We start from the raw sequence: 24,905 nt of genomic DNA on the forward strand, positions 1-24,905 counted from the left end.
AGACGGCTTCTAATAACACAGCAGTATTTAGTCAGAAGATCATGGACGTCGGTCTGAGACAGACATTTCATAGGGAGCTCTTGCTATTTAGTACTTTATTCCATTCATACAAAATCACTGAATATAAATAACATCTTTTTTTACTGTCTAAGTATAGTGCTTGTCTAATATTGAACACATTTTTTTCTTAATAGAATGTTTGGAATGGTTTTGGAAAAAATCATTATTCCAGAGATTCAAAAAGTATCTGGAAATGTGGAGAAAAAAATCTGTGCAGTTGGCATAACCAAATTACTCACAGAGTGTCCACCAATGATGGACACTGAGTACACTAAGCTGTGGTAAGTACTCCCCCTGAGTGTGGGGAAAGGGTGTCCTTCCCTGTCATTGCAGAGCTGAGTGATTCCCCTTGGAGGGTGGGGCGGGAAGGCAGTGTTCTGATCTTGGCTTCTCCACCAGCCACTGATGGATTCCAGCCACTTGTAGACCCTTCTGGTTTTATTGGTAGGTTTCCATCTCGGTCTTACACTGTTGCCCAAGCTGGCCTAGACTCAAAGCAGCCCTCCTGCCTCAGCTTCCAGACTGCAGGTAGTAGATCCAGTTTGATTCTCCCCATCCCCCCACCCCCGGTTTGTTTTTAGAAGCGGGGCTTCTCTGTATAGCCTTGGCTGTTCTAGACTTGCTTTGTAGACCAGGCTGGCCTCGAACTCAGTGATTCACCTGCATCTGTCTCCTGAGTGCTGGGATTAAAGGCATGTGCCACCACGCCCAGCTCTGGTTTAGATTCTTGTTTTATTTTCAAGGCAGTGTTTCTTTGTGTAGCTCTGGCTGTCCTCTACTTCCTATGTAGACCAGGCTGGACTCAAATTCATAGCGCTCTATTTGCCTCTGCCTCCCACGTGCTAGGATTAAAGGCATGTGCCGCCACCACCCTCCTTGATTCTTAATTTAAAGGGAGAAGTGATTACAAATGTGCCCCACTTTCTGTAGTTTATGTCTCCTGGGGCTATGTTTGGTTTTCTTTTTTATATGTGCATAAGCACATGTGTTTATTGTTGAGGGCTGACCTCTTGAATTGTCTTCCTCAGTCACACTTAACTTTATTGAGGCTTGGTCTTTCACTGAACCTGGAGCTTGCTGATTACACCAAGGCTGCCACAGTCTGCCTTTTTTTGGATTCTAGGAAACTCACTCCAGTTGTTCTCCTTGCACGGCAAGCTCTTTATTCAGTAATGCAGAACCCTATTTTGAGATAAAGTGTCACCGTGTCTCATAGGTGGTCTGGAACCCACAGCAGTCTTCCTGCCCCAACTTGTAAGTTCTGACATTTCAGGCATAAGCCACCAAGCCACCTTTTGTCTCCTTTTTCCAATCCAGGACTCCTTTATTACAGTCTCTGATTGGCCTTTTTGAGTTACCTGAAGATGACACCATTCCTGATGAAGAACATTTTATTGACATAGAAGATACCCCAGGATACCAGACTGCCTTCTCACAGCTGGCATTCGCTGGTAAAAAGGAACATGACCCTGTAGGTCAGATGGTGAACAACCCCAAAATCCATCTGGCACAATCACTTCACAAACTGTCTACTGCCTGTCCAGGAAGGGTAAGTGTCTGCTGTCATGGGACTCTTGACTCTTTGGGTGTGACTAGGGACTCAGGAAATCAGCTGTTACTCCTCCTTTCATTGGTCAGCATAATCACACTGTCCAATTGAGTTTTAGGTTTGTTTAAAGAATGAGCTTTTAGCTCGGTGGTGGCACAGGCCTTTAGTCCCAGCACTTGGGAGGCGGAGGCAGGTGGGTCTCTGAGTTCAAGGCCAGCCTCGTCTACAAGTCAAGTCCAGGACAACCAGGGATGTTATACAGAGAAACTCTGTCTGGGAGGAATGGGGGAATACACACTTTCAAAAAACTGTAATATGAACTGGGCTTTAATCCTAGCACATGTCTGCAGAGTGAGTTCCAGGACAGGTAAGGCTACACAGAGAAACCAACACTGGCCTTTTAATTGAAGTTAGCTAGGCTCTCAGAGTTTCTGTCCTGTTTTTAATTTCCATATATAGAAGCAGTATGACAAACCCTGGTGTACCCAGGTAAGATAATTACCAACATTTTATCAAAAAATTTTCACTCTAGATAATTTTCTTAGAATAAGTAGGGTATAAGTACTTAATTAGGCTAGAATGAACAATAAAAAATTTTCTTTTGCCAAACATGGGTCATGGGAATATGCTTAAAATCCCAGCTGAGATGGGTTAGGTAGCTGTGAGTTTAAGACTAACCTGCAATGTATAACAAGAGTCTATCCATAAACTAAAAACATAAAATCCACAGCACCCCTAACAGCAGTGTGTTATGGATCTCCTATGTTTATATGTGTGAGTACAGTTACGTGTATTGGTCAGAGGGAAAACTTTGGTCTTTCAGGGCCGTCTACATTATTATTATTATTATTATTGTTATTATTATATTATTATTATTATTATTATTATTAGAGACATTCACGTAGAGGTCACAGAAATGGCGCTAAGTTCGTCCTGGGGAATCAAACTTAGGGGGTGAGGCTTGGTGACATGTGCTCTCCCCACACCACAGCACCTTTGCTCACCTGCCCTACACCTGGTATGGAGTCAGTTGAATTATTTGGATTCCCCGTGGGCAGTGACCATTGATTGGCTGCACTTCCCCACACTGGCCCCAATTTGTGTGTGCACACAAGAGCCTCCCACTCCATGTGGTTTCTTTCTCCGGTAGGTTCCCTCCATGGTGAGCACCAGCCTCAACCCAGAAGCCTTGCAATACCTCCAAGGCTACCTGCAGGCGGCCAGTGTGACCCTCTTGTGAACTGCTTCATCCTGACCCATGGGCCCATGATGGTTTCTTAGGAACCATGCAGACTCCTGAGGACAGCTCTACTGAAACATCACAGGTTTCCAACCTCTTGAATTTCTTACAATCTCTACAGAGGATAGTAAATACTGCTGTAAGCCAATGAGGTGGTTTGTGTTGATGATCAACACAACTGGTCACTTACCTGGTTTGTCCTTCGTGGGAGAAGTATTTACAGTGCCGTGTGGCCATGGTCTCTGTTGAGCATTTGCACGGTTTGGATTATTTCAAGTTTTTGGCCGACCTTGACTGTGGAGACTTGATTCTGTTTCTAAGCCCTTTGTTTTGAAGCGCTTATTTCTCATCCTTGGTAATTTTTGTCTGTTCAAGCTTTTATTGGAAATGTGAAAAAGTAAAGAATCACTTGTTGACTTGCCAAGCAATGCATATTTCGTAGTTGAAGTCTGTAATCAGCAATAAAAACCCAAAATGTGTATCTGAGAGCGTCTTCAGAACAGGATTTTGGTGCTTTCTGAAACTTTGATAAAAATGAAGAACTTTCTTAAAATCTCTCTACTTCCCCAATCTAGGCTCTTTTTAAAAAATTTTAAAGGTGTATGCAAAGCTGTCATCTGTACAAATTTTGGGGCTTGTCTACAGGAGGTGGTTAGTGATTCCCACTATGAGAGAAAAGCTGCCATACAGAGTTGGAGTGTGTCTTCTCTCTGGACGAGGCCTGTGGAGCAGTATGCACCCTGGAGTTTCTGCTGAAGGGGATTGTCAATCACTGTACTTAACCTGGAACGTCCGTGGTCATAGGCTAGGCAGTTGTTGTTGTTGTTGTTCATGGAAATCAGAGAAAGCTTAGAAAATAATTTATGTTGGAACTCATTTCTTTTGTTTTTTCTACCATTTTGTCTTTTGTGACCAAAGACCCCTTTGTGAATGTGCACATACCACATGTGTGTAGGTGTCTGCTGGGGTCGTCAGATCTCTGGGAGCGTTGTGGCTTGGGTGCTGGGAACCAAATCCAGGTCCTCTGAAAGGGTAGCACACATGGTCTTAACCATTGAGCTTTTTCTTCAGCATGCATCTTGTTTTTTAGATTCCATTGCTGCTTATGTTGCTCTTTAAACAGCAATGGAAACATTAAGTTTTAGTTATTTTGGCATTAAAATTTTGTTTGTTTGCTTTTGAGATGTGGTCTCTATTGTAGCCCTGGCTGTTCTAAAACTCAGTGATCTACCTGCCTCTGCCCTATTTTATGCATAAATTTAAAAAGACAGGAAGGTGGGAAGATGACAGTATATGGGTGGAGCTCACAGAGTCCCTTTAATGTTGAGCTTGGCTCTTGCAGGATCTTCTGGAGAACATACCCCACAGGTCCAGCAGTGGGTGCACAGTTACAGAGTTACACAGGTGCAGTAGTTACAGGGACAGATTCCACTCAGACTGACGCAGTTCATCCTTGTAACTAGTGATTTTTGTTTTATGGGCGTGTGGGCTCTGCATGGAGCTCCTGTAGAGCTCAGAAGACAGCTTAAAAGTACTGTCTAAAAAAAAAAAAAGGTCTGTCTTCAAGTGCCCACTATTTGGTATATTTTATTTATAACAAATAAAGTGTAGGCACTGCATACCACAGCATGTGTGTGGTTCTGTCCTACCATTCAAGTCTTCAGCATCAATTGATGTTGTCAGGCTTGGTTGTCAGTGCCTTTGTTCACAGGATTTCTCAATCTATGGGTCACAACCCCTTTGGAGGTTACATTTCAGATATTTATGATTCATAACAGCAAGACTACATTTATGAAGTAGCAACAAAATTTTGTGGTTGGTGGTCACCACAGCTTGAACTGTGTTAAAGGGTGGCAGCATTAGGAAGGTTGAGAACAACTGCATTAGGCGATTTAGTTGCCCCATTTAAAGGTATCTTTTGTTGTCAATAGTGTTCTGAGACTGATACCTGTCTCCAATGAAGTTTTGAAGTCTGGTTTTTAAAGATACTGTGAAGAAATGGTAGGCAGGGCTTAGGGGCTCAGTGGTAGACCATTTACTTAGTCTGCGCAAGTCCCCTGACTTCCATTCCTAGCTTGGAAGAGGGTGGGGCACACTGACAAATAGAGGTGGTTGAGTGTGCAATGGCTGTCAGCTATAGCAGGAGACCTTGTCTTCTTATTGCCACTCATTTTCAGCATGGCTGCAAGCAAAAAATGAACTAATACACAGAGCTGCAAGCAGAGCACCTGTGGGACCCAGCACTGAGAGCTGCACTTGTGTGTGTAGTGGTGACCAGGCTGTCAGCAGAGTCTCACTATCACTTTGACAGAAAAATACAGAGAAATGTCACAGTACCCCTCAGAGTATCTGTGTCCATTCTCCCTCTGATACTGTCCCCCTGTCTTTTTAGCAAATGGACTATTTAAAATATAAAAATGTCATTTTTTAATATAAAAATTTCAAATGTAAACCTGGACTTTATTTAGACTGGCTTGACCCCATGACCTGTCTCCACCCCCAGCCCTAGAGATAAGAATTCAGACATCTCCTTGGCCCTGATAGTTTCAAACTTTACTGTGTTTTCCCCCAGTCTTTATACTTTTCCTACTTTTTACCATTAAGCATTTAATGCTTGCTTGTGAGGATGTCAGGGCAATGATGCCATCCGTATGATAGGGCAATGCACACAGCATTTCCCCCAAGTACACAGCAGCAGCCAGCTGTGCTCCTACCTCTAAAGCCCATGAACGTCACCCTGAGGCATCATGGGGCTTATTTCATAAGCATCCTCACACTGGTACCTGTTTATTTCCAGAAGGTACAGTTACTCCAGTTTCCTGACCCTAACCCTGTATTCTCAAGACATTATGTGTACAAGTGCTCCCTCTGCATGTACACCTACATGCCAGAAGAGAGCATTAAATCCTATGGTTATGAGCTACCATGTGATTGCTGAGAATTGAACTTGAGACCTCTGCAAGAGCAACTGCTCTTAACTGCTGAGCCATCTCTCCAGCCCTGGGACGTTCTTTTGTTGGCTTCATTTGGTTGGTCTGCTCTTGCTTTTTTGTTTTCCTCTAATGCTAAGAATCAGACCTAGAAACTTCCACCAGGCTAACTCTCCCAGCCCTTTTGTTTCATTTTAGTATAATCAACATGGCATCTATTCTAATCATTCTGTGTGTGCCGTGAAGTTTTATCAGCAACTTTTCCCCTATCTCTTCACGTAGTGCAGATATTTCTACCTATCCTGTCCTTGCATCTCCCTTACCATTTCATTCTTTCCTTTTTACATGGGGTGGTGGTAGGGGTGCAGTACTGTCTGTGGACTTCAGAGGACAATTTGGTGGGAGTCTGTTCTCTCCTATCATATGAGCCTCAAGCCATCTCTGACTTGGTACCAACCTTATATGCTCTGTGCCATCTTGTGGGTGGTCTGATAAATTCCTGATATGAAATAAGGTTTGGCCACACGAGTGCACCTGCTCCCTGTTTTATCTTTACATGCCAGGCATGTGCACCATCAATCCAGGACTCTAAGAGGACCAGGCATGGCATTTACACCTATCATTGCCAGACACTAGAGAAGGAGGATCACCAACAGTTTCTCTGTATAGCCTTGGCGGTCCTGGACTTGCTTTGCAGACCAGGCTGGCCTCAAACTCAGAAAGATATGGCTGCCTCTCTGCCTCCCAAGTGCTGGGATTAAAGGTGTACACCACAACCACCCAGTTAAGACAGGTAGTTTAGTTTTAGTGCATGCATTTGTGTGGGGAATGCACCATGCCCTCAGAAACCTGAAGAGTTATGGACAATTGAGAGCCACTGTATGTTCCCTCCATTATCTCCAGCCTGTGCTCACACTCATTAAGTGTTCAAAGGTATGATGTGATCTGCTCAACTTACACTTGGCTTAGTTCTTACCATTTTCCCCAGGGTCTAACTGGCTTGATTTTTCACTTCTGCTTCCTCTGAAAGGCCCTGAAAGGTCTTTTATGTCAATTGCTGTAGTTCCCACTTGAGTCTCTTCTCCTTCCAGTGTCCTGGGCTGCCTATCCACTTCCCTGCTTGAGGCATGTTTTGCTGGTAGTCTCCCTTTGTGTCCCTGGTAAGGGCATGCTTATACCAAAACCAGCAATGCACTGATGCCTCTTTTGTCTCTTAGCCTTGATTGTCTTTAAGAAACTGACCATGGCCTGGGCTATGGAGGCCAGCCTGATATACAGAGCAGTCCCAGGACAACATAGAGAAACTCACGAAAAGAAACTGATCTGGTTACATAGCTAGAGACAGCTAGGGTCCAAATTATGGAACTCTCGTGACTCTGGCCTAATAGGAGAACATATGAGGCACTTTGTCCTGGTTTTTTGTCCTTTTATGGTAACACCTGTCTGTTGCTTGAGGGGTGGGTGTTACTAGAGCTAGCTAAAAATTATGTGAATTGATAACTTGCTTCTGCTGTGGGAATTTTGCATATGAAACCATGTATTTTGGACTTCATTTAGTTTGGTTTGGTTTTGTTGGGCCTGATGTTGTCGTTGTCCCCGCTCCCCCCCCCCCCAACCCCCTTTCTCTTCTGGTCCTGGCTGTCCTCTAACTCTGAGATCTGCCTCTGCCTCTGGGCTACCATGCCTCGCCTGGCCGGCCCACACCAGCACTCACGGCGGAGGCAAGTGGATCCCTGACTTCTAGGACAGCCAGGGCTACAGAGAAAGCCTATCTCAAACAAACGAGAAAACGCTCCCTTTTTTATTTTATTGTTGTAAGCATAAGACTACTGCACTCAGGATGCAGAGGCAGCAGATCTTTGTGATCTACAAAGTGAGTCCAGGACCCTGTCTTAAAAAACCAAAGGGGAGAAAAAAAGACCAAAGCATTACACGTGGCCAGCATGCCTAGACTTGGAAGTAATGTTTAGTGTCTTGAAAATTAAAATCTGCAGTGTTCTCTAGCTTTGTGGGTAAAAGTGTATGTTTCATTTTGTAAACATTAAAATACTTCTGAAAGCGTAGTCAGGATAATCAGGCACGAATCTATTTTAATAGTTGTCCTATCCTGAGTTATGAGACCTTTCAAGCTCAGAGACCACTTGGAAAGAGTTACGAACTGGAGTAGGAGGAGAGAGGGAAAGGGGACGGCCAGAAGCAGCGCAGGTTGAGACCAATATGGCAAGTAACTTGGGGACTATGGCTAGAAAATAGCAAGACTAGCATACCATTCTGCACTCCATTCTGCAAAATGATATCACTGTTCAAAGCATCTGTGCTTGTTCCCTGTCACTGAGGAGGAAGGGCCACTACACCCTGCCCCCAAGTCTATAGGCAGCTAATAGTTGTTATGGGCATGTTCAGTGGTGTAGCATCTGGCAAGATACCTGTGTTCCTATAAGCCCTGTTAGGTTGAATCAGAATGGCCTTCACATGCTCATGGAAATATTAGCGGTAACGGCCCACATGCACTTTGGGGCTTCAGATTACTACCTGCTCATGGCGGTTTTTCATTTTGTAGATGAATACATACATTGTACAGTAAAACAAACTTGTCAGTCATCCTGGCTTCTCTAGTTTGCCATATCCAATCCTTCACATCACCACTTTACCACTGGAAAAAGACTTTCTTAGTAGCTGTTTATTGGTCAATAGTTTAATATAAAGAAATTTTAGATCTTCAGATTTTTACCTAGACAGAATCACAAGCATTACAAATATTCTCTTTTTAAAAAAATGGGGGTGGGGAGAATAAGTTAACAAAAAAACTTTTTAGTATTACCATTTATTGGTGACACAGACTAAGTTTACTTACATTCCATGGGTGAAAAGGTTCCAGCTAAGCCAAGAGTGGAAGCAGAGCTGAGCTCAAAGCTTTCCACTAGGGCCAACTTGACTTTCCTGCATCTGTGGCCACAGCACAGCACCAGGAAGCCTGGTACCTTTCCCCTACATGGAGGTTGGAACTTTGACTGCATTGGGCACACCAGGGACACCAGCCTGTAGTCTTCTGTGTCCTGTAGTGTGGTTTTAAGGGGTTTAAAAAAAAAAAAAAAAAAAAAAGCCAAACTACCTCCTCAAGAGTAACACCTATTGACAATTTCTGTAATAACTGATAAAGGTCAGGGCTCATTTGTTAAAAAAGGACCAACTCTTTTGATCACCTAAAGTTTAAAACTCCTAAGCTGACCAATTTATACAAGGGGGGTAAGGGAGTCAAGGATTCTGGTTAAGTCCAGAACTGTCTGGTCAAGCCAGAGGCACACAATGCATCACCAAACAGGATTGTGATCTTTGCCAGTTACATGTCTGATACCATCGGTCTGGGACTAGTTTCTAAGTAGATAAGTAGATGCAACTGAGAAACTGAAATGAAAATTATATAGTGTCATATGAACCAAAGGAAATAATGAAACTAACAGGCATCACTGTTGAAGAGTAAGCAGTGGTTACTGTGGGTGCTACATGTGGCAGGGCTGAGCTCACCAAGTCAGTTACGCATGGTAGGAAGCACTGGCTTTTCTCTGCTGCTTTTAGCTCCGTGGCCGCTCTAAGGCCTCTCTGGTGTGGCTGCCCAGGATTTCCCAAAGTATCTGAACTGTCACAATGCAAAAACAAGAACTGGAGGTGCTGGGGCTGGTCTCATGATGAATGGCAGAGCACAGCATTGTCGCTGGCAGCCCAGCAAAACCAAGGCCACCACTTGTAGTCTCATCTTCTTTGCTACCGCTGCCACGTTTTTATCCACCATGTCTTGGCCCACTGGAGTTATCAGAAATTCCGAGTTTTTAAAGCAGTTCTCAGTATTTTCAGTATATATGTTGAGTTTTATAATGGTTTGTGGCCAGAAAGGTTCAGCACCTCCCACACCTTTAAGAAGAAGAAATGACAATGGCAGGAGTATTGAAAAGTGAACATCCAAAATGCAACTTACAAATTTATGATAATAGTCATCCTAGGAAATACTGGTAGAAGCTGGAACGAGGTCCTGAGTTCACTGTCTCACAATTATCTGTAATAGGATCTTACTGTATTCATAAAGACAGTACATGTTACATATATGTACAAGAAAGAAAATACTAGTAACTAGAGAAATAAAGGAGGGAAGCGTGTGTGTATTCTGTGTCTGAGGAAGAAAATGACAGCCTGCTGGGGGACATGCCCAAGGGCCCAGCAGCACCAGAAAGTTCAATGTTCTTCCAGAGGACTTGGGTTCGTTTCCTAGCACCACAACACTCTTTTCTGGTTCTACAAGCACTGCACACACATGGCATACATGCAGACAAAATACCTATGCATATAAAAGTGAGTATTAAGGCATAGTAAATAAGATATGACCCTAGGAGAAGGAATAGAAGAGCAAGTAGAATGGGAACTGAGTGAGTACCCATGTACCATTATAATCATGTAACTGAGGACTGAAAAGATGGGGGCCTGCAACTCAATTCCCAACACCCACATGGCAGTTCATAATTGTAACTCCATGATCTGACACTCTTCACACTGACATACTTGCAGGCACAACACCAATCTATGAACATTAAGTAAATTGTTATGGGTTTTTTGTTTTACTTATTCTCAAGTAGGACTCTTCCTTGAGAACATGTGGCTCTCTAAAGGAAAAGGCCAAACTGTTGCTAGGGTGAATGCTTCTCCAGAGTCAGCCAAAAGTGGATGAAAAGGTGGCACCTTTTCACTAACCCTGCCTTCTTTGGATACCCACTCACCACACCAAACACTCACGCTGACACTGGTCCATTTCCTGTTCTTGGCATCTCTGTACTCTGTTGGTCCAACTCAGACAGCAGCTTTAAAATGTTGAGTGCAGCCTAGAAGGGTGGAAGGAATAGTCAAACTACAGGGAACAGGCTACAGTGATAAGAAAGGTACACCACAAATGGGTGGTGAGACCGGACTTCTCTGTGTAGCCCTGACTGCCCTGGAACTCTGTAGGCCTCAGAGTCTGCCTCCTCAGTGCTGGGATTAAAGGTGTGTGTCACCACCACCCAGCACAACTATTTAAAATTTTGGTTCTTCCCAATAAGATGTTGAATCCTGCTCAACAAAATCTCTCCCATATTTCTCTCTAAATTGGACGAGTGCCATTATGTTCATTAAGTGACCACCAAAGTTCATGTGTGCCAACTCCTTTGAACACTGCCAGAATGTCATGTCTCTCTTCCTGGGGCCACTAATAAACTGGTCAGCAGAATGCGCCAGCTCCTCCCTGCACCCTTTGGGGGCCACATACCATATCATGACACGACTCTACATCCTTGCCTATGCCATGGCTGACAAGAGGCGGGTGCGAGGAGCAGTTGATAAGAGAAACACACTCGTTCTTGTTGTTCTTCGGGAAGTCTTTGTATTCAACCTACAGGGAAACAACACATCACTGCTGTTTCCCCAGCCCAGAAGCCTGCTCTCTCCTAATCTAGTGGTTTAGGTTTTAAGTGCTGTTTTCTAAGGCAAGTGTCTCCTCTCCCTACAGGCTTGTCCTACTTCTATAGCAAGGGGCTATGCACATGGTAGATTTATGTGGACATCCAAGAACAACTTGCTGGAGTTGGTTCTTTCCCCAACAATACAAAACTCAAGGTTGTTGAGTTTTATGCGATAGGCCAGTTTGTCGCACTAGAGCTGTCCCTCTAACTCTTTCTCCGGCACAGAACCACATTATACATCCAAACTCTTAGACAAAGCATATAATCGCACCCTTTCTTGTTTCTGTAATACTGGGGACAGAACTCAGGGTCTTGCACGTACTGTACTACAACTATACAAGTATTATACAAAGCAGGAAGAACCTGACTTAAAAACACTATAAAGGTCATCCTGAGGACCGGAGATGAGCACACAAAAGCAGTTACCTGGAATCCCTGGGCTCTGGAAAGGTAGTAGAGTTGCTCTGAGGGTCTTGTGCGAGGTCCATGGGGTACGTGGCCTGAAGAGATGTTACTCTTTAAAATGGTCTCGGCTGTGGGCGAGGTGCCCCCGTACAACAACTCGCGGGCTATCATGGCAGTTACCGTGGCCTTGGCAGGATTTGGAGCTGCCCTGTTGAAATCTTTGGTGTGGTGTCCTTGACTAACCCCGACAGCCTGGGCAACCTCTGGCACCATGGGGAGGATTCCAGCTGGCAGCTGCTGATGGCTAAGATAAGGCATTCTGAACTCGTCCTCTTTATTACCTGAGGAGGAATACATAGGTCACTGTAGCCACCTTCACCACCCAAGAAGCTACAATGCCTCTCTTCTACCAACCTAGCACATCCAAGCTCTAGGAAGGCAGCGGCTACCAATTCTTTGAACACAAGAACAATGCAAACCCAGACCACATTCAATCAATTGACAAGAGGGCCACACTTACTAGTTCCATTTTCATCCCCAGGGCTAGGTTCAAAAAACGTTACTTTCCTTCCGTCTCCTGGTTTCTTTACTGGAGTCTTAAGAAAGAAAAATGGCAGTGAGCATGGACAAGCACTGAGATCTGTGTGCATAGTCTATCATAACCCCCACTACACAAGCTCTTATGCCTGGCCATACACAGATCATGAATGCAGAGCAGGCTGTGTGTGGAGGACCAGAAACACTCTGCCAGGAAAAGATGCTGACTTGGAAGTGGTCAGCGCAGGGAGGAAGAGTCTACAGTTGGTGCTTAGCAGATATACATATTACCTAGACCATCCAGACACAGAATTCCCAAAAAGGACATGGAGGCATCTGATGAGGCAAAAATGCTTACAAGTACTCTACATGGTTCTGGAATGGGAAATCTGAAAGCCAAATCCACATATATATAAACTCCACAGGCAAATGTCTGTGTCCCAGGCACTAACTACTCAGGCAGTGGGAGCTGTTTGTTTCTTTTTCTTTCATTTCTCTCTCTCTCTCTCTCTCTCTCTCTCTCTCTCTCTCTCTCTCTCTCTCTCTCTCTCTCTCTCTCTCTCTCTCTCTCTCTCTCTCTCTCTCTCTCTCTCTCTCTCTCTCTCTGCCGCCCCCCCCCTCTCTCTCTCTCTCAATAGGGTTTCTTGGGCTGGAGAGATAACTCAGAGGTTAAGAGCACTGACTGCTGTTACAAAGGTTCTGAGTTCAATTCCCAGCAACCACATGGTGGCTCATAACCATCTATAATGAGATCTGGTGCCCTCTTCTAGCCGGTGGGTGTATGTGCAGGCAGAACATTGTATTCCTGGCTGTTCTGGACTTGCTTTGTAGACCAGCTTGGCCTTGAACTCAGAGATCCACCTGCCTCTGCCTCTCGAGTGTTGGGATTAGAGATGTGGGTCATCACACCCAGCAGGGAGCTTAGTCATGAAGCAAGCTGCCAGAGCTCAAAAGCTAAATCCTACTTTAGTCTACCCCAACAGGACAATGGCTGGAGGCAGCAATGGTGGCTGATGTTCCCCTGAAGTCCTGCTAACAGAGGTAGTTGACAATATGGAATAATATTCACATGAGAATTCCCAATCTGAACTATAGATTTGGCCAATTTAACCATGCTATCTTGTCCCAGAAAAACCAAAGCCAGATCCATAGGAGCAAAAAATACTAGGTTCTACAAGACCTCCTTTTAGCACAGATGACAGTCATATTTGTTCATTCCACTCCCAACTATTCATCAGGATGAGACAATAGAACCTCCTCCAGAAATGCATATCCAGCCCACAGGTAACACTGAAGAGGAGACTAAACCGAACCACTCCTGGGACACGGTGAACTGGACAGGAAACTCTCTCCTGCAAACACTAATCTCAATTGGACGGACCCCAGGGGCAGGCTGCTTACTGCAGGGAAGATGAAGCCTTGCCCCAGGCTTGCCCATGCAGGGAGCTAGGCCACCTGGCAGTGAGAGTCCCAGCAGTCACCTTCTCTTCTGATTTGAGTGCTGGCTTGGCAGGCTGTGCCTGGGGGACTTTGAACCCCAGGATCTCCAACATGTTCTCAGCAGCATTGCGCTTGGCCACCTTCTTATTGGTACCCGCTCCTTCTGCAGTGTGATTGCCAACCTTTACCTGCATAAAACACCAAAAAAAAAAGACCTAAAACATGACAGGAACTAATGTGCTGCCAAAGCCCCCAGGGATGACTTTGTTAAGCTCAATTGTAATAAGTTTTTGTATAGTCTGGCCAGGCGTGGTGGTGTACAGAAGCAGTCTGTCAGTTCGAGGCCAGTCTAGTCTACAAAGTGAGTCCAGGACAGCCAACGCTACAGAGAGAAAAATCTCTCTCTCAAAAAAAAAAAAAAAAAAAAGGTGTGTGCCAGGTATTTGCACAAGTTCCAGCATACTTTGTTAAAGCTGTTCCTGACCACAGGTATCTGGATGCTAAAACCAAAATCTCTGTGCCAAAACACTGAATGAGTAACAGGAAACCTTCCCTGGCCTGTGCAGACTGGCCTAGATCAGCCACTTCAGGCAAACTGCCTTTGGTCCAACTTCCTTCTACAAAATGGATCCTCATTTTCTTGTCTTTGTTTCTGTGTTTGATTTTTGAGACAGAATCTCACTGTGTAGAGCAGGCTGGCCTTGAACTCAAGAGGTCTACCTGCTTTTTGCCTCTGTACATACCACCAAGCTGAGCTACCAGCAACTCTGCTAGAGTATGGACCATCAGGGACTGTTGTGGTCAGGGAAGGGCTCCCTACGCCACAACCAACTCACCTGCATCACAAACTCCCTGCGACGTGGAAGGCCTCGTTCTGTAAGGAGCATATACTCTGGTTCCTTCTCCTTTTTTGCCTGCTGGATCTGTGCCAGTCTGCTAATAGGATTCATCCCCTGGCCATAATCTGGTGCTGTCTGTAGCTGAAAAGCAAACAATGCAGAGGCAGTGTGCTGTTACTCAGGCAGGAACCAGCCAATCCAGAGTTAGCAGATGACAGGAGTCAGGGAAGCTGATCCACATGGCTGGGGACACTAACATACTGGCAATGCCATAATGCCATATAACAAGCTGTGGGACCACACTAGGCAAGAATGATAGGGTGAATGGAATCAGGGCCATCACCTGCAGTTAGCTGAAGTCTACAAAGGGACCCATGGCCCAGCTTTCTCAATTGCTAAAACCCAGGAACTACTTGGAGCTTTTGTAAAGCCCTCAATCTGAAGACGCACCTAACTGGTAGAGGGCTTGGCCAACACACCTCAGTCAATCCTCATCATTGCAAAACCAAAACAATATTACAAATTATAAAGCCTCCCACTGAGGCCCTGGAAAGGAGGCTCACAAGTCTCTGGGCACACTAGAGGTTCTTTCCTCATAGCACTTGTCGAACATTAATGGAAATGATTTTTCAGGACAACAAAGGAGTAGATGGCCTTCTTGATGCTGAAAAGGGATCAATTTGTTTTGAATAAAGATTTATTTTATCTTATGTATATGAGTGTTTTGTCTGCATGTACTACCAAGAAGAAAGGGTCAGATCCCCCAGAACTGCAGTTACAGATAGTTTTAAGCCCCATGTGGTGCCCAGCATTGAACCTACATCCTCTGCTAGAGCAACCCTGACTTCTAAATGCTACACCATCTCTCTAGCCCTCATGGGTCAGTGTTTTCTTATAGATCCAGTAAGTTTCATCCAAACATCCAAAAGGCTTTTGGAACAGTCTCTGTGGACCCTGAGACCTTCAGCCCTGTGGTGCCACTTCCACCTTGAACCCTGAGCTACAGGTAGCTCGAGATAGCCCCAGGCTGTGATGTCCACCCCTAGAGGAATCTGACACCTAGATATGTTCCTCAACCTACTCAGTGTCCTCATCTTTACACAACCTGTGGCTAGTGTGGTATCTGTAAAGCATCCACTGTATCCATGTGTGATACTGGGCAGCAGCCAGGTCAGTACCCCTACCACTGCAACAGGCTCTCACACTGCCTGTGGATACTCAGGGGAAGGTCCTCTCACCTTGCATGTGGGTTGACTTTTCTTCTTGATTCTGGGCTTCACTCGTTCCACAGCAGGCAGAGGTGGCAGCCTCCTCAGCTGTTCCAGCACAGCCCTTGCCGCATTCTTCTTGGAGATCTTTTTGCTTTTCCCTTCTCCTTCCCCTACAAACTCCCCAACTGAAACCCTGGTCACAAAGTTCTTCATATGAGGTGGGCCACTCTCCCTGGCCACCTGTGTCAGAGGGAAAGACTGAGTGGAAGTGTGACAGACACTTGTTAAAAGTGCTAGGGAACACTGCTTGGCACACTAGCTTTAAAGAAGTGCAAGTGGAGAGGGCCTCTAAGGACCTCCTGTGAACACAGGTGCAGATATCAAAGGAGAGAGGAAAGGACAGGTAGAGCAGTGGCTTGGAAAATGAGACAACTGTCACTGTGACTTTTACCCCCACAGATGACACTGGTCATCCTCATCGACTGCCAGACCCTGGGAACAAGGATACACCTTGGGATTCTTCCCCAAAGGTCCTACATCCCAAGAGGAGAAAGGCTCCCTGCAAAGAGCATATCAACTATAGAGCCCTAAACCAATGCACAACCCCCATACCAGACAGTGGTGTTGCACAATGCTCTGAGAAGGACCCTATCAGAAGATGCACATCCTGAATCTACTCCCTTAGAACAAGAGCCACAAGACAAACTTGCAAACACACCAAGCTCATAAAAACAAAGGCTGTGAAAAATCCACAAGGATAGTGGAGAGAATGCAGGCAGAAGATACATAAGAAAGCACATTACAGCAGTGCTCAACTTCCTATATCAACATGGCTAAAAGTCTTTGCAATCAGACATTAGCTCTAAAGACAGGAATCTGGACATCACATCTACTGCATGGTCAAGCAGTTGGTCACAGTGGAGGCTAACACTGAGATGTCTTGTGCTCTCCCAGAGAGAAAAAAATCAGATATTGGCACCAGTGAACAAAGGACACTTGCTGTCCTGCTTTAAGCTGTTATGTCAAATTTGACATTTTTGAAAAAGTTGAAAAAAATGTTCAGAAAACAAAGTGTGTCAAAGAAACAGCTATTGAGGTGAAAGGAGCCCAGAGGTGCTCACATTTAGCCTTGCAGGCATCCTTCCTAGGACAGTGTGGTCCACAGATCAAATAAAAATGCAGTTGGCTCATTATGACCTCACAGCCCACCTGACCCCTCAGCAATAATGCTACCACCTACTTACACCTAGGCTCCACCAAGCTGTCTTGGGTATGACTTAGGCTGTCTTGGTGTAAACATGTTGGCACCAGCAAGCACTGCCCTCCTGTTAAACACCTAACTCAGATTCCTAAGTGACAGACCACACATAAAACTGGGCCAGGCATGGTGACGCACACCTTTAATCCCAATACTCTCAGGGCAGAGACAGGCGGATCACTGAGTTTGAGGCCAGCCTGGTCTACAAAGCAAGTCTAGGACAGCCAAGGCTATACAGAGAAGCCCTGTCTTTAAAAACAAAAACAAAACCTGGCTGGAATACTGTTTAATGTGCCAGATTAACGGCCACATGCAAGAGAAAAGGCAGGGCCTGCTGAATCTAACAAGAGATGTGACCATAAACCCTTCTGACTTGACTCAACACTCAAATCGATACCATCTACGGATGAGCCACAATGGTTCCATTACTACTTTCCGTGCTCTTTTGAATGCAAATGTCCCCACAGTCCCCAGTTGGTGGCGCATTCTGGGGAGGTCAAGGTAGATAGATTACTGGCGACAGCACTGAGGATGTACAGCCTCATCCTACTGCAGTTCACCTCTGTTCATGTTTACCATTGAAGATCTGAACTCTCAGCATGCTGCCTTTCAGCCATGATTACTGCTCTGGAAGCATAAGCACAAAGTCACTCTCCCATCTCTTTAACTGCCTTAGGCAGTGTTTTATTGCAGCAAAAGAAAAGTAATGTATCACTGGGGGGGGGGGTGCACCCTGATGATTCCTCAGATGGATGCTTGAGAAGTCTCAGGAGTGCTACCTATTCCTAAAAGTAGGTGTAGAAGTGGAAGATAGAGGGAGCCAATCTAGTCCCCAGAAGCCACCACAAGTCTCTAAAAAGCTCTGACACTCAGGCAGGGCAGCTGACAAACCTAATAGGATTGGAGGACTGGTCCTGAGCAGGGATTTGGGGAGCCAGACATTCCCTCTTAATCTAGGTCACCCTCCCTCGGTCTCTAGAGCTGTTTCCTCATGCCATACTACCCTTAAGATGCTTTCTTTTTCCTACAAGAGATGCCCAGCAAGACTGGGAAACAGCTCTCACGTAGCTTCTACCTACCAACTAGCCCTGACAATCTATGTAATGTCCCCTTTCCATCCCAGTCAGCTATATGGTGCCTCCCCGCAAGAGAAGACAAGCTACAGGACCAGGAGACTCTGATTCCTAAAGCAAGGAACAAGGACAAAACTAGTCTGGGAGGCAAGCACAGTTCTCCACCCCACCTTGGCCAGAGTCACCCCCGACCAGGCTGTGGGTGAAGGGTAAATGGGTGATTCTGGCAGGAAAAAGTATGCATTTTCTGAAGTAAAATGAGAGGAATCACTATAAATGCAGAATTAAAATATTCTGCAAGATAACAGCTCCACAAGGCAACAAAAACAAAGCCAGAGCCTGAAGAGATGGCTCAGTGGGTAAAGGGCCTGGCACCCTGAGTCTGACCAGGATCCATGGAGAACAGCGTGGTGTGGTGTCATACTTGTAGTCTCAGTGATTGGGAGGTAAAGGCAGGGTTACTGGGGCTCACCAGCCATCCATCCTAGCTAATAGTTTTAATGATTAAAGAATAAGACGTAAGGCAACAGATAAGATATGGGGAATTGGCCCTGCTTTGGAAAAAGAAGGTGGACCAGTGGATGGCTTGGTAGGTCAAACAATTGCTGTGTAAGCTTGACAACCTGTGTTTGATCCTGGAACTCATGTAAGAGAAAACAAGACTCCACAAAGTCGTCTTCTGACTTTGGCACACTCATTCACACACACAATAATAACTCATTTTTTAAGCCAGGCATGGTGGCGCAAGCCTTTAGTCCCAGCACTCGGGAGGCAGAGGCAGGCGGATCGCTGTGAGTTCAAGGCCAGCCTGGTCTACAAAGTGAGTCCAGGATGGCCAAGGCTACACAGAGAAACCCTGTCTTGAAAAAAACAAAACAAAACCAAAAAAACCCCAAAGTTTGAGTTTTAGGGGGCTGGCAAACATCTCAGTGGTCAGAGGCTCTGTCAGGTCCCAAAGTCTGATGTTAATCAAAAGCTAACATTCCTCAGGGTCTTGTGAAGCCAGTTTCCGCTAATAAAAGCAGCCTCATCAATGACAGGAGAAACAAATGGCTATCAGTGTTGACTATTAGCATGCCAAAGCACACGCTGGCCTCCAGGCGCCCTCAGTAGCTCAGGTACCTGTTACACATTTCAAAGTCCATGGCTCTTGTCAGATCTTCTCACCCCACCCTAAGCTTCTCCAGCTAATGGGCTTCCCTCCTTGCCTTTGGCCGTATAACCCTGCTATTTCAGCTAAGCCCTCTCTTAGGCCTTACTCTCTTTGTCCTCCCTCTATCTTCTCTCTCCTTTCCAAGGCAGGTCTAGTCTGCTAGCCATGTTCAGTTTACTATTTTCTCTGCTCTGGACTCTTTCAGATGCCTCTGGTGGTTCTCTTATCTACAATAAAAACCTTCTACCAGGCATCAGTGGTACATGCCTTTAGTCCTAGGACTAGTGAGGCAGAGGCAGGGTTCAAGGCCTAAAGCAAGTTCCAGGACAGCTAGGGCTACACTGAGAAACTGTCATAAAAGATCGAAACCAACCAACAACAAAACAACCTTCCCTTTAACCATACCCTGGAGCGGTTATGTTGTCAGTTTACACACTACCAAGTTCAAGTCTTAGGATTCATGTGGTAATAAGTAAGAACCAATTCCTACAAGTACTCATGATATCCACAGGCATGAACACATGCATACATAAACACATATAATACATTTTAAATAAATAAATACATTTAAAAAAACAACAAAATGGACTGCTCCTGTGGTTGAATACAATACACATGCAAACATACACATGAATACTTATACACACACAAATATGCACACACCCCCAGTACATACACACAAACAAAAAAATTTTCAGAAAAATACAAATAACGTTTCAGAGCTAGGTGATAAGCTCAATTGGTAGAATGCTTGTAAGCATAAGACCCTGTGTTCCATCCTTAGTACTACATAGAGCACTCTGTGATCCCAGGGTTAGGGGTAGAAGCAGGAGAAAAAGGAGTTCAAGACTATGCTTGGCTACGTGGGAAATCTGAGGCCTAGACTAGAGACCCCGTGTTCCAAACAAGAACAAAAAAAAAAAAACAACAAAAACCTACAAACAAAAAAACACTACCACAAAAATCAGTCATCACGCATGAAATTGAAAAGAAAAATCTAAGCCAGAAGGTGGTGACAAACACCACCAGCACTCTGGAGGCAGAGGCAGGCACATCTTTGAGTTCAAGACCAGCCTGGGAACTGGTGGATAGTAGAAGGTAGGGCTGACTTGGAGGAAAAGGATAGTCCTTTAAGGGGTACATCTTTTTTTTAAGGGGTACATCTTGGCCCTGGCCCTTTCCTGTTAATCCCCTCTACTTCCCAAATTACACCATAAGTGGTTTCCTCTGAAACTTCCTGCTCTGGCAAAGCCACCCCTTTCACAGAGACCTCTGAAACTCTGAGAGATAATCTCCCCTCCTCCAGTCTGTTCCTATTGGGTAGTTGTTAGGGTTTTTTTGATTGTTTGAGACAGGGTTTCTCTGTGTAGCCTTGGCTGTCCTGAACTCACTTTATAGGCAAGACTGGCCTCGAACTCACAGAGATCCACCTGCCTCTGCCTACCTGAGTGCTGGGATTACAGCCATGCACCACTGTGCCTGACTCCTACTGGGTATTTGTCACATAGCAAGTCTGACAGACCCCACACCTAAAGAGAGACATATCTGGGAGGTGAAGCTGTTTTCCAAAGCAATGGAAGGGCCAGGACCTGTGTGCTGTGGTGCAGGTGTCAAGGCAAGCATGGTACAGTTCATTTCCCTAGGATCAAAGGGAGACCCACAGACACTACAGGGTGAGGACCTTCAGGAGGAAACAGTAACTACTGCTCTCCTGAGCAGAAGGTCATCTTATGAGTACTGCTCCAGTATTTTAGGGGGAAGTTGATCCCATAATGAATCCTAACAGGATTTGGTACGGCAACGTTGTGCATGTGCAATATAGGCTTACCTCGAAATTCACAGGCAAATTCCGCTTCAGCGCAATCTCAAACACTTGGCTTATTTCTGATTTATTGAGGTTTTCTTCCTCTGATTCTCTTCCATTCATCTACAGAAGATTAATTGTTAAGAGTCAACTTTCAGTCAAACCAGCAACAGTTGGAAGGCACTGAACCTTGACTCCACAGATTTAACAACCAAGGCCACAGAATATTGAATCTTTTTGGGGCGGTGAGGTTTCAAGACAGAGTTTTTCTGTGTAGCCTTGGCTGTCCTGGACTTGCTTTGTAGACCAGGCTGGCATAGAACTCACAGTGATCCACCTGCCTCTGCCTCCTGAGTGCTGGGATTAAAGGTGTGTGTCACCTTGTCCCATATAGTACCAAATCTTAAGCCTCATGTCAAACACGATCAGACTGCAGCTAGTAAAGCCACTGTAACAATAACAAGCCATGGCAGCACACCTTCAGGGGCAGTGAGCCTGGCTGTGCTGCGGAAGGCACCAGTGTGAAAGAAGAGCAAGCACAGCTAAGTCTGTCAGCCAGGCAGTCGAAGCCAAGTCGCTCTGCGGCTGGTACACAGGCATACTACAGAGGCCCTGGAAACCATGTGTGTAAAGAATGCAGGGGAACAGAATGTCCAATAGCCCTGCCTCACACAGGCAAACAGCCAAGGCACAAACCAATAAAGTCTCCTCAACCAGGGCAGAGTCCACTTTGGTACCAAGGTTCATCAGTCCTCCTGGCATGGAGCTGGTCAAGCAGCTACCGACAGACAGCTTAAGACTTACACTTCAGTCACAAAAAAAAAAAAAAAAAAAAAAAAAAAGTAAGATTCCTTCCCTACCATAGTAGTTTCAAACCACAGCCCAGGGCCAACAGTATACGACGATGTTTGATTTCATTCATCTTCAGCAACAAGAAAAACAAAAGGTCCCAAAACTTTGACACTCTTCTGTTCTGGCAGTGGGCCACATTGCAACTGTCCTAGAGGTCACTGGATTATATGTGTGTGAAAGCTAAGATGGTTAGTTTATCTTTAATAAAAACAACATAAAAGGTGAGCCTCCTTATCTCCTTCCTTTGGCCCTGGGCCTGCCTAACCTATAAAACATGACAGACGCCAGCTGTGATTTCTGAGATTCAGCTTTAAGAACTAGCTTCCATTTCCTATCTTCAAGGAGGCTCACTCATGAGCCGCAGTTACCAAACTTTGAGGAAGTGCCAACAGTCCTTGAGGATATTAGACAGAAACCAAGGTGCCCTGCCAGAAGGAGCCCTCCCAAGCTCCCTGGTGAGCTTCCTCTGCCAAAACTATGTAGAACAGTTGAATTCTCACACGTAGCCCTGCTCAAGCTGCAGATCTCTGAGCAAAATACATGCACCATGTTCTGAGATAATGTCCTAGCAAAAGACAGAAAGCATTTCTACAGAAAATGATGGTGGGCCAAAGGTCAGACATTCGCTAACTTAGCACCACAAATCTGTGCGTTCTAGCTGGGTGTGGTAGTTCACAGCTTTGATTTTAGCACTCAGGAGGCAGAAGCAGGCAGAGCTCTCTGAGTTCAAGGCCAGTTTGGTCTACATTGCGAGTTCCAGACCAGCCAGAGCTACGCAGGAAAACAAAACAAACAAACAAAAACCCAAACACCAATCAACAGCTCCAACAACATGGGTGTCAGCACTGAAGATCTGCTGCTCACAACTCAACTGAGTCCCAGCCTTCCCAATACACATGTATACGTCACTCCCGTGCTAGAGTGAAAAGAGAGGCCACTCAGCTTTCCTGAAAAAACACTGAGGGGCGACATTCTCCAGGCCACAGAATCTTGATGGCTATCACCCAGTAACTAAAGACAGCAACAGCCTGGGAGTGAGTGAGTGGGGTGTGTCCCAGGCCTCATCCACCTACCTCCAGCCTCTCTGGTGGTGGCTCATTCTGCAGAGTCCTCAGTGCTCTGACAGCGGCATCATGTTTCACAGCTTGTCTCGTCTTTCCTTTCCCATTAAACGGCTGTCCTCCCACAGAAAGCTCAACTTGGTAGAGTAACGGTGGAACTGGAAATGGGTAAAAGTACCTACAAATACAAGGGTGGCATTTCAGTCTCCATTTGGTAAGTCACCCTTACTTTCTTCAGCAGATCCCATGTTTCTTGTACTGTGGCCTTGTCACTGTGTTTATAGCTAGAAACATGACCCCTGGTCAGCCCTATAGAGGCTGCCTCAAAGCTTACACTGACCTATAGCTGCTGCACAGTAGGAACAAGCAGTTTATGAGTCATGCTTGCATCAAAGTTCATAGCTGACAAATGGTATGTATGTGACTCTCCATGCTAGGCTATACTGACAGTACCCAAAATGGACTAGGTGCTGACTGAAACAAACAGCTCACACTTTACTTTCTCAAGCCTTCAATTTGCACTTGCATGTCTCCCAAAGAGCCTGAGAATTTTAAGGGTGAAGTCTTTTGGAAAAATCATACAAAGGATAGCTTCAGGCTGGACCCTGACTAAGCATGGTTCTAAGTTGTATGGCAAAGAGCCAAGCCCTCTACCACTGGCTGTCCATCCAGAAACCCAAGAACCCACACAGTGTACAGAGGCACAGGAAAAAACTCATTTCTGAAATCTCAGCAGTACCAAGTCCAAAAGAGTCTGATTCCTTCTACTTCAAAGCCTGTATTTTTGAGGCTTTGCCCTTCCGCATCTCATCAGAGAGATGAAAATAAAACATCTATTTTCATCACTGATCTATTCACTAATGTCTCACTCCTGACAGCAGATTTGAACACACGATAGGATTTCATGTAACCCATGAGGGCCTGGCTGCTATGATCTATGGAGCAGACGATCTTTCTGTTATACCTCCTGAGCACTGGGGATTGTGGGCATTCTGCAACCACACTAGGTTTTGACGCTTCCGAGTATTACTTAGTATTTTACAAAGTACAAAAGTCAGAAAACTGAGCAGAAAGCCTCACATGCTCAGAAGCTTGTGCTGCAGGGTCCCAAGAAGCAAAGGAAACAATGTAGCCAAATGGTGGGCAGCTGCTTGGGCCCTCTGCAAAGGCAGTAGCTTAAATAGTTTCTAGACAGTACCAAAGGCACACCTGAACTCCAGGGATGGGCCTAAGTCACCCCAACTATTACGTCACAGTTCATAGACATCATTGTAGGTAAAAGCCCAGCTATTTTCCAACCAAGCACATACCTGGGTGGATAGGCACCTCCGCGCATGCCATAGCTGTAGGTGGATTGCATCCGAGAGTGGGGGTCCACAGGCTTATACATTGGTTTTCTTTGCTGCTTCAGGCACAGTGCATTGAGCTCAATGGTAGTAGCTATATTTTCTGCAACACAGAATCATACAAAGGATAGCTTCAGGCTGGACCCTGATTAAGCATGGCTGTAAGTCGACTCATAATGTACTGCAAAGAGTCGAGCATTCTACGCCTGGATGTCCATCCAGAAACCCAAGAATCCACACAGTGTATAGAGGCACAGGAAAAACCTGAGAATGTTGAGGCGAATGGATAGTCTGGAGAAGGCAATAAGGACCAGAAAGCATTCAGATATCTCCAACCCGACATTACAATTTCCAGATGACTGGAAACCGAGTTTCATTTTCATATACATTGAGGGAACTTTTACCTCAGAATTATCGACTTGAAAAAATATAGACTACAGCTAGAGACAGGACTCAGCAGTTAAGAGCACTTACTGTCCAATCATAAAGACTTGAGTTCAGATCCCTACACCAACATAACAAGCCTGGCATCCCACACATGCCTGCAACCCCAGCTGACAGGAAGACCATTGTCTTCTAACCTAGCTAAAGAAAACATGAGCGCAAGTTTTAGGGATGGGTCCCACCTCTAAGGAATAGGCAGAGTGACATGAGAAATGACCTG

General features: G+C 45.3%; 2 protein-coding genes across 5 annotated transcripts in view; one reads left to right on the forward strand and one right to left on the reverse strand.

The window, feature by feature from the left end:
* Positions 1-2,955, forward strand: part of Cse1l (chromosome segregation 1 like) — a 41,230-nt gene extending 38,275 nt beyond the window's left edge. For both annotated transcript variants that reach the window (XM_051143820.1, XM_051143821.1), the window contains exons 23-25: positions 195-341; positions 1,378-1,609; positions 2,760-2,955. In XM_051143820.1, coding sequence (XP_050999777.1) covers positions 195-341; positions 1,378-1,609; positions 2,760-2,849 — 469 coding nt within the window. In that variant the 3' untranslated portion in view covers positions 2,850-2,955. The remainder of the gene's footprint in view (positions 1-194; positions 342-1,377; positions 1,610-2,759) is intronic.
* A 6,577-nt stretch (positions 2,956-9,532) lies between these two features.
* The window catches only part of Stau1 (staufen double-stranded RNA binding protein 1), a 42,980-nt gene continuing 27,607 nt past the window's right edge, over positions 9,533-24,905 (reverse strand). The window contains exons 2-13 of one of the 3 annotated variants that reach the window (XR_007830500.1): positions 24,206-24,344; positions 22,908-23,073; positions 21,007-21,105; positions 15,722-15,952; positions 14,481-14,618; positions 13,686-13,832; positions 12,188-12,263; positions 11,848-12,008; positions 11,689-11,762; positions 11,070-11,192; positions 10,562-10,647; positions 9,533-9,688 (exon numbers count right to left, since the gene is read on the reverse strand). Coding sequence is in view for 2 of the 3 variants with exons in the window: in XM_051143822.1 (XP_050999779.1) it covers positions 9,673-9,688; positions 10,562-10,647; positions 11,070-11,192; positions 11,689-12,008; positions 12,188-12,263; positions 13,686-13,832; positions 14,481-14,618; positions 15,722-15,952; positions 21,007-21,105; positions 22,908-23,073; positions 24,206-24,285 (1,482 nt within the window). In the remaining variant the exon portion in view is untranslated. Of the gene's footprint in view, positions 9,689-10,561; positions 10,648-11,069; positions 11,193-11,688; positions 12,009-12,187; positions 12,264-13,685; positions 13,833-14,480; positions 14,619-15,721; positions 15,953-21,006; positions 21,106-22,907; positions 23,074-24,205; positions 24,345-24,905 lie in introns of all 3 variants that reach the window. The other 2 variants (XM_051143823.1, XM_051143822.1) reach the window with 2 other exon arrangements.

Source organism: Acomys russatus, chromosome 4, assembly GCF_903995435.1.
Source record: "Acomys russatus chromosome 4, mAcoRus1.1, whole genome shotgun sequence".
Taxonomy (NCBI): Eukaryota; Metazoa; Chordata; class Mammalia; order Rodentia; family Muridae; genus Acomys; species Acomys russatus.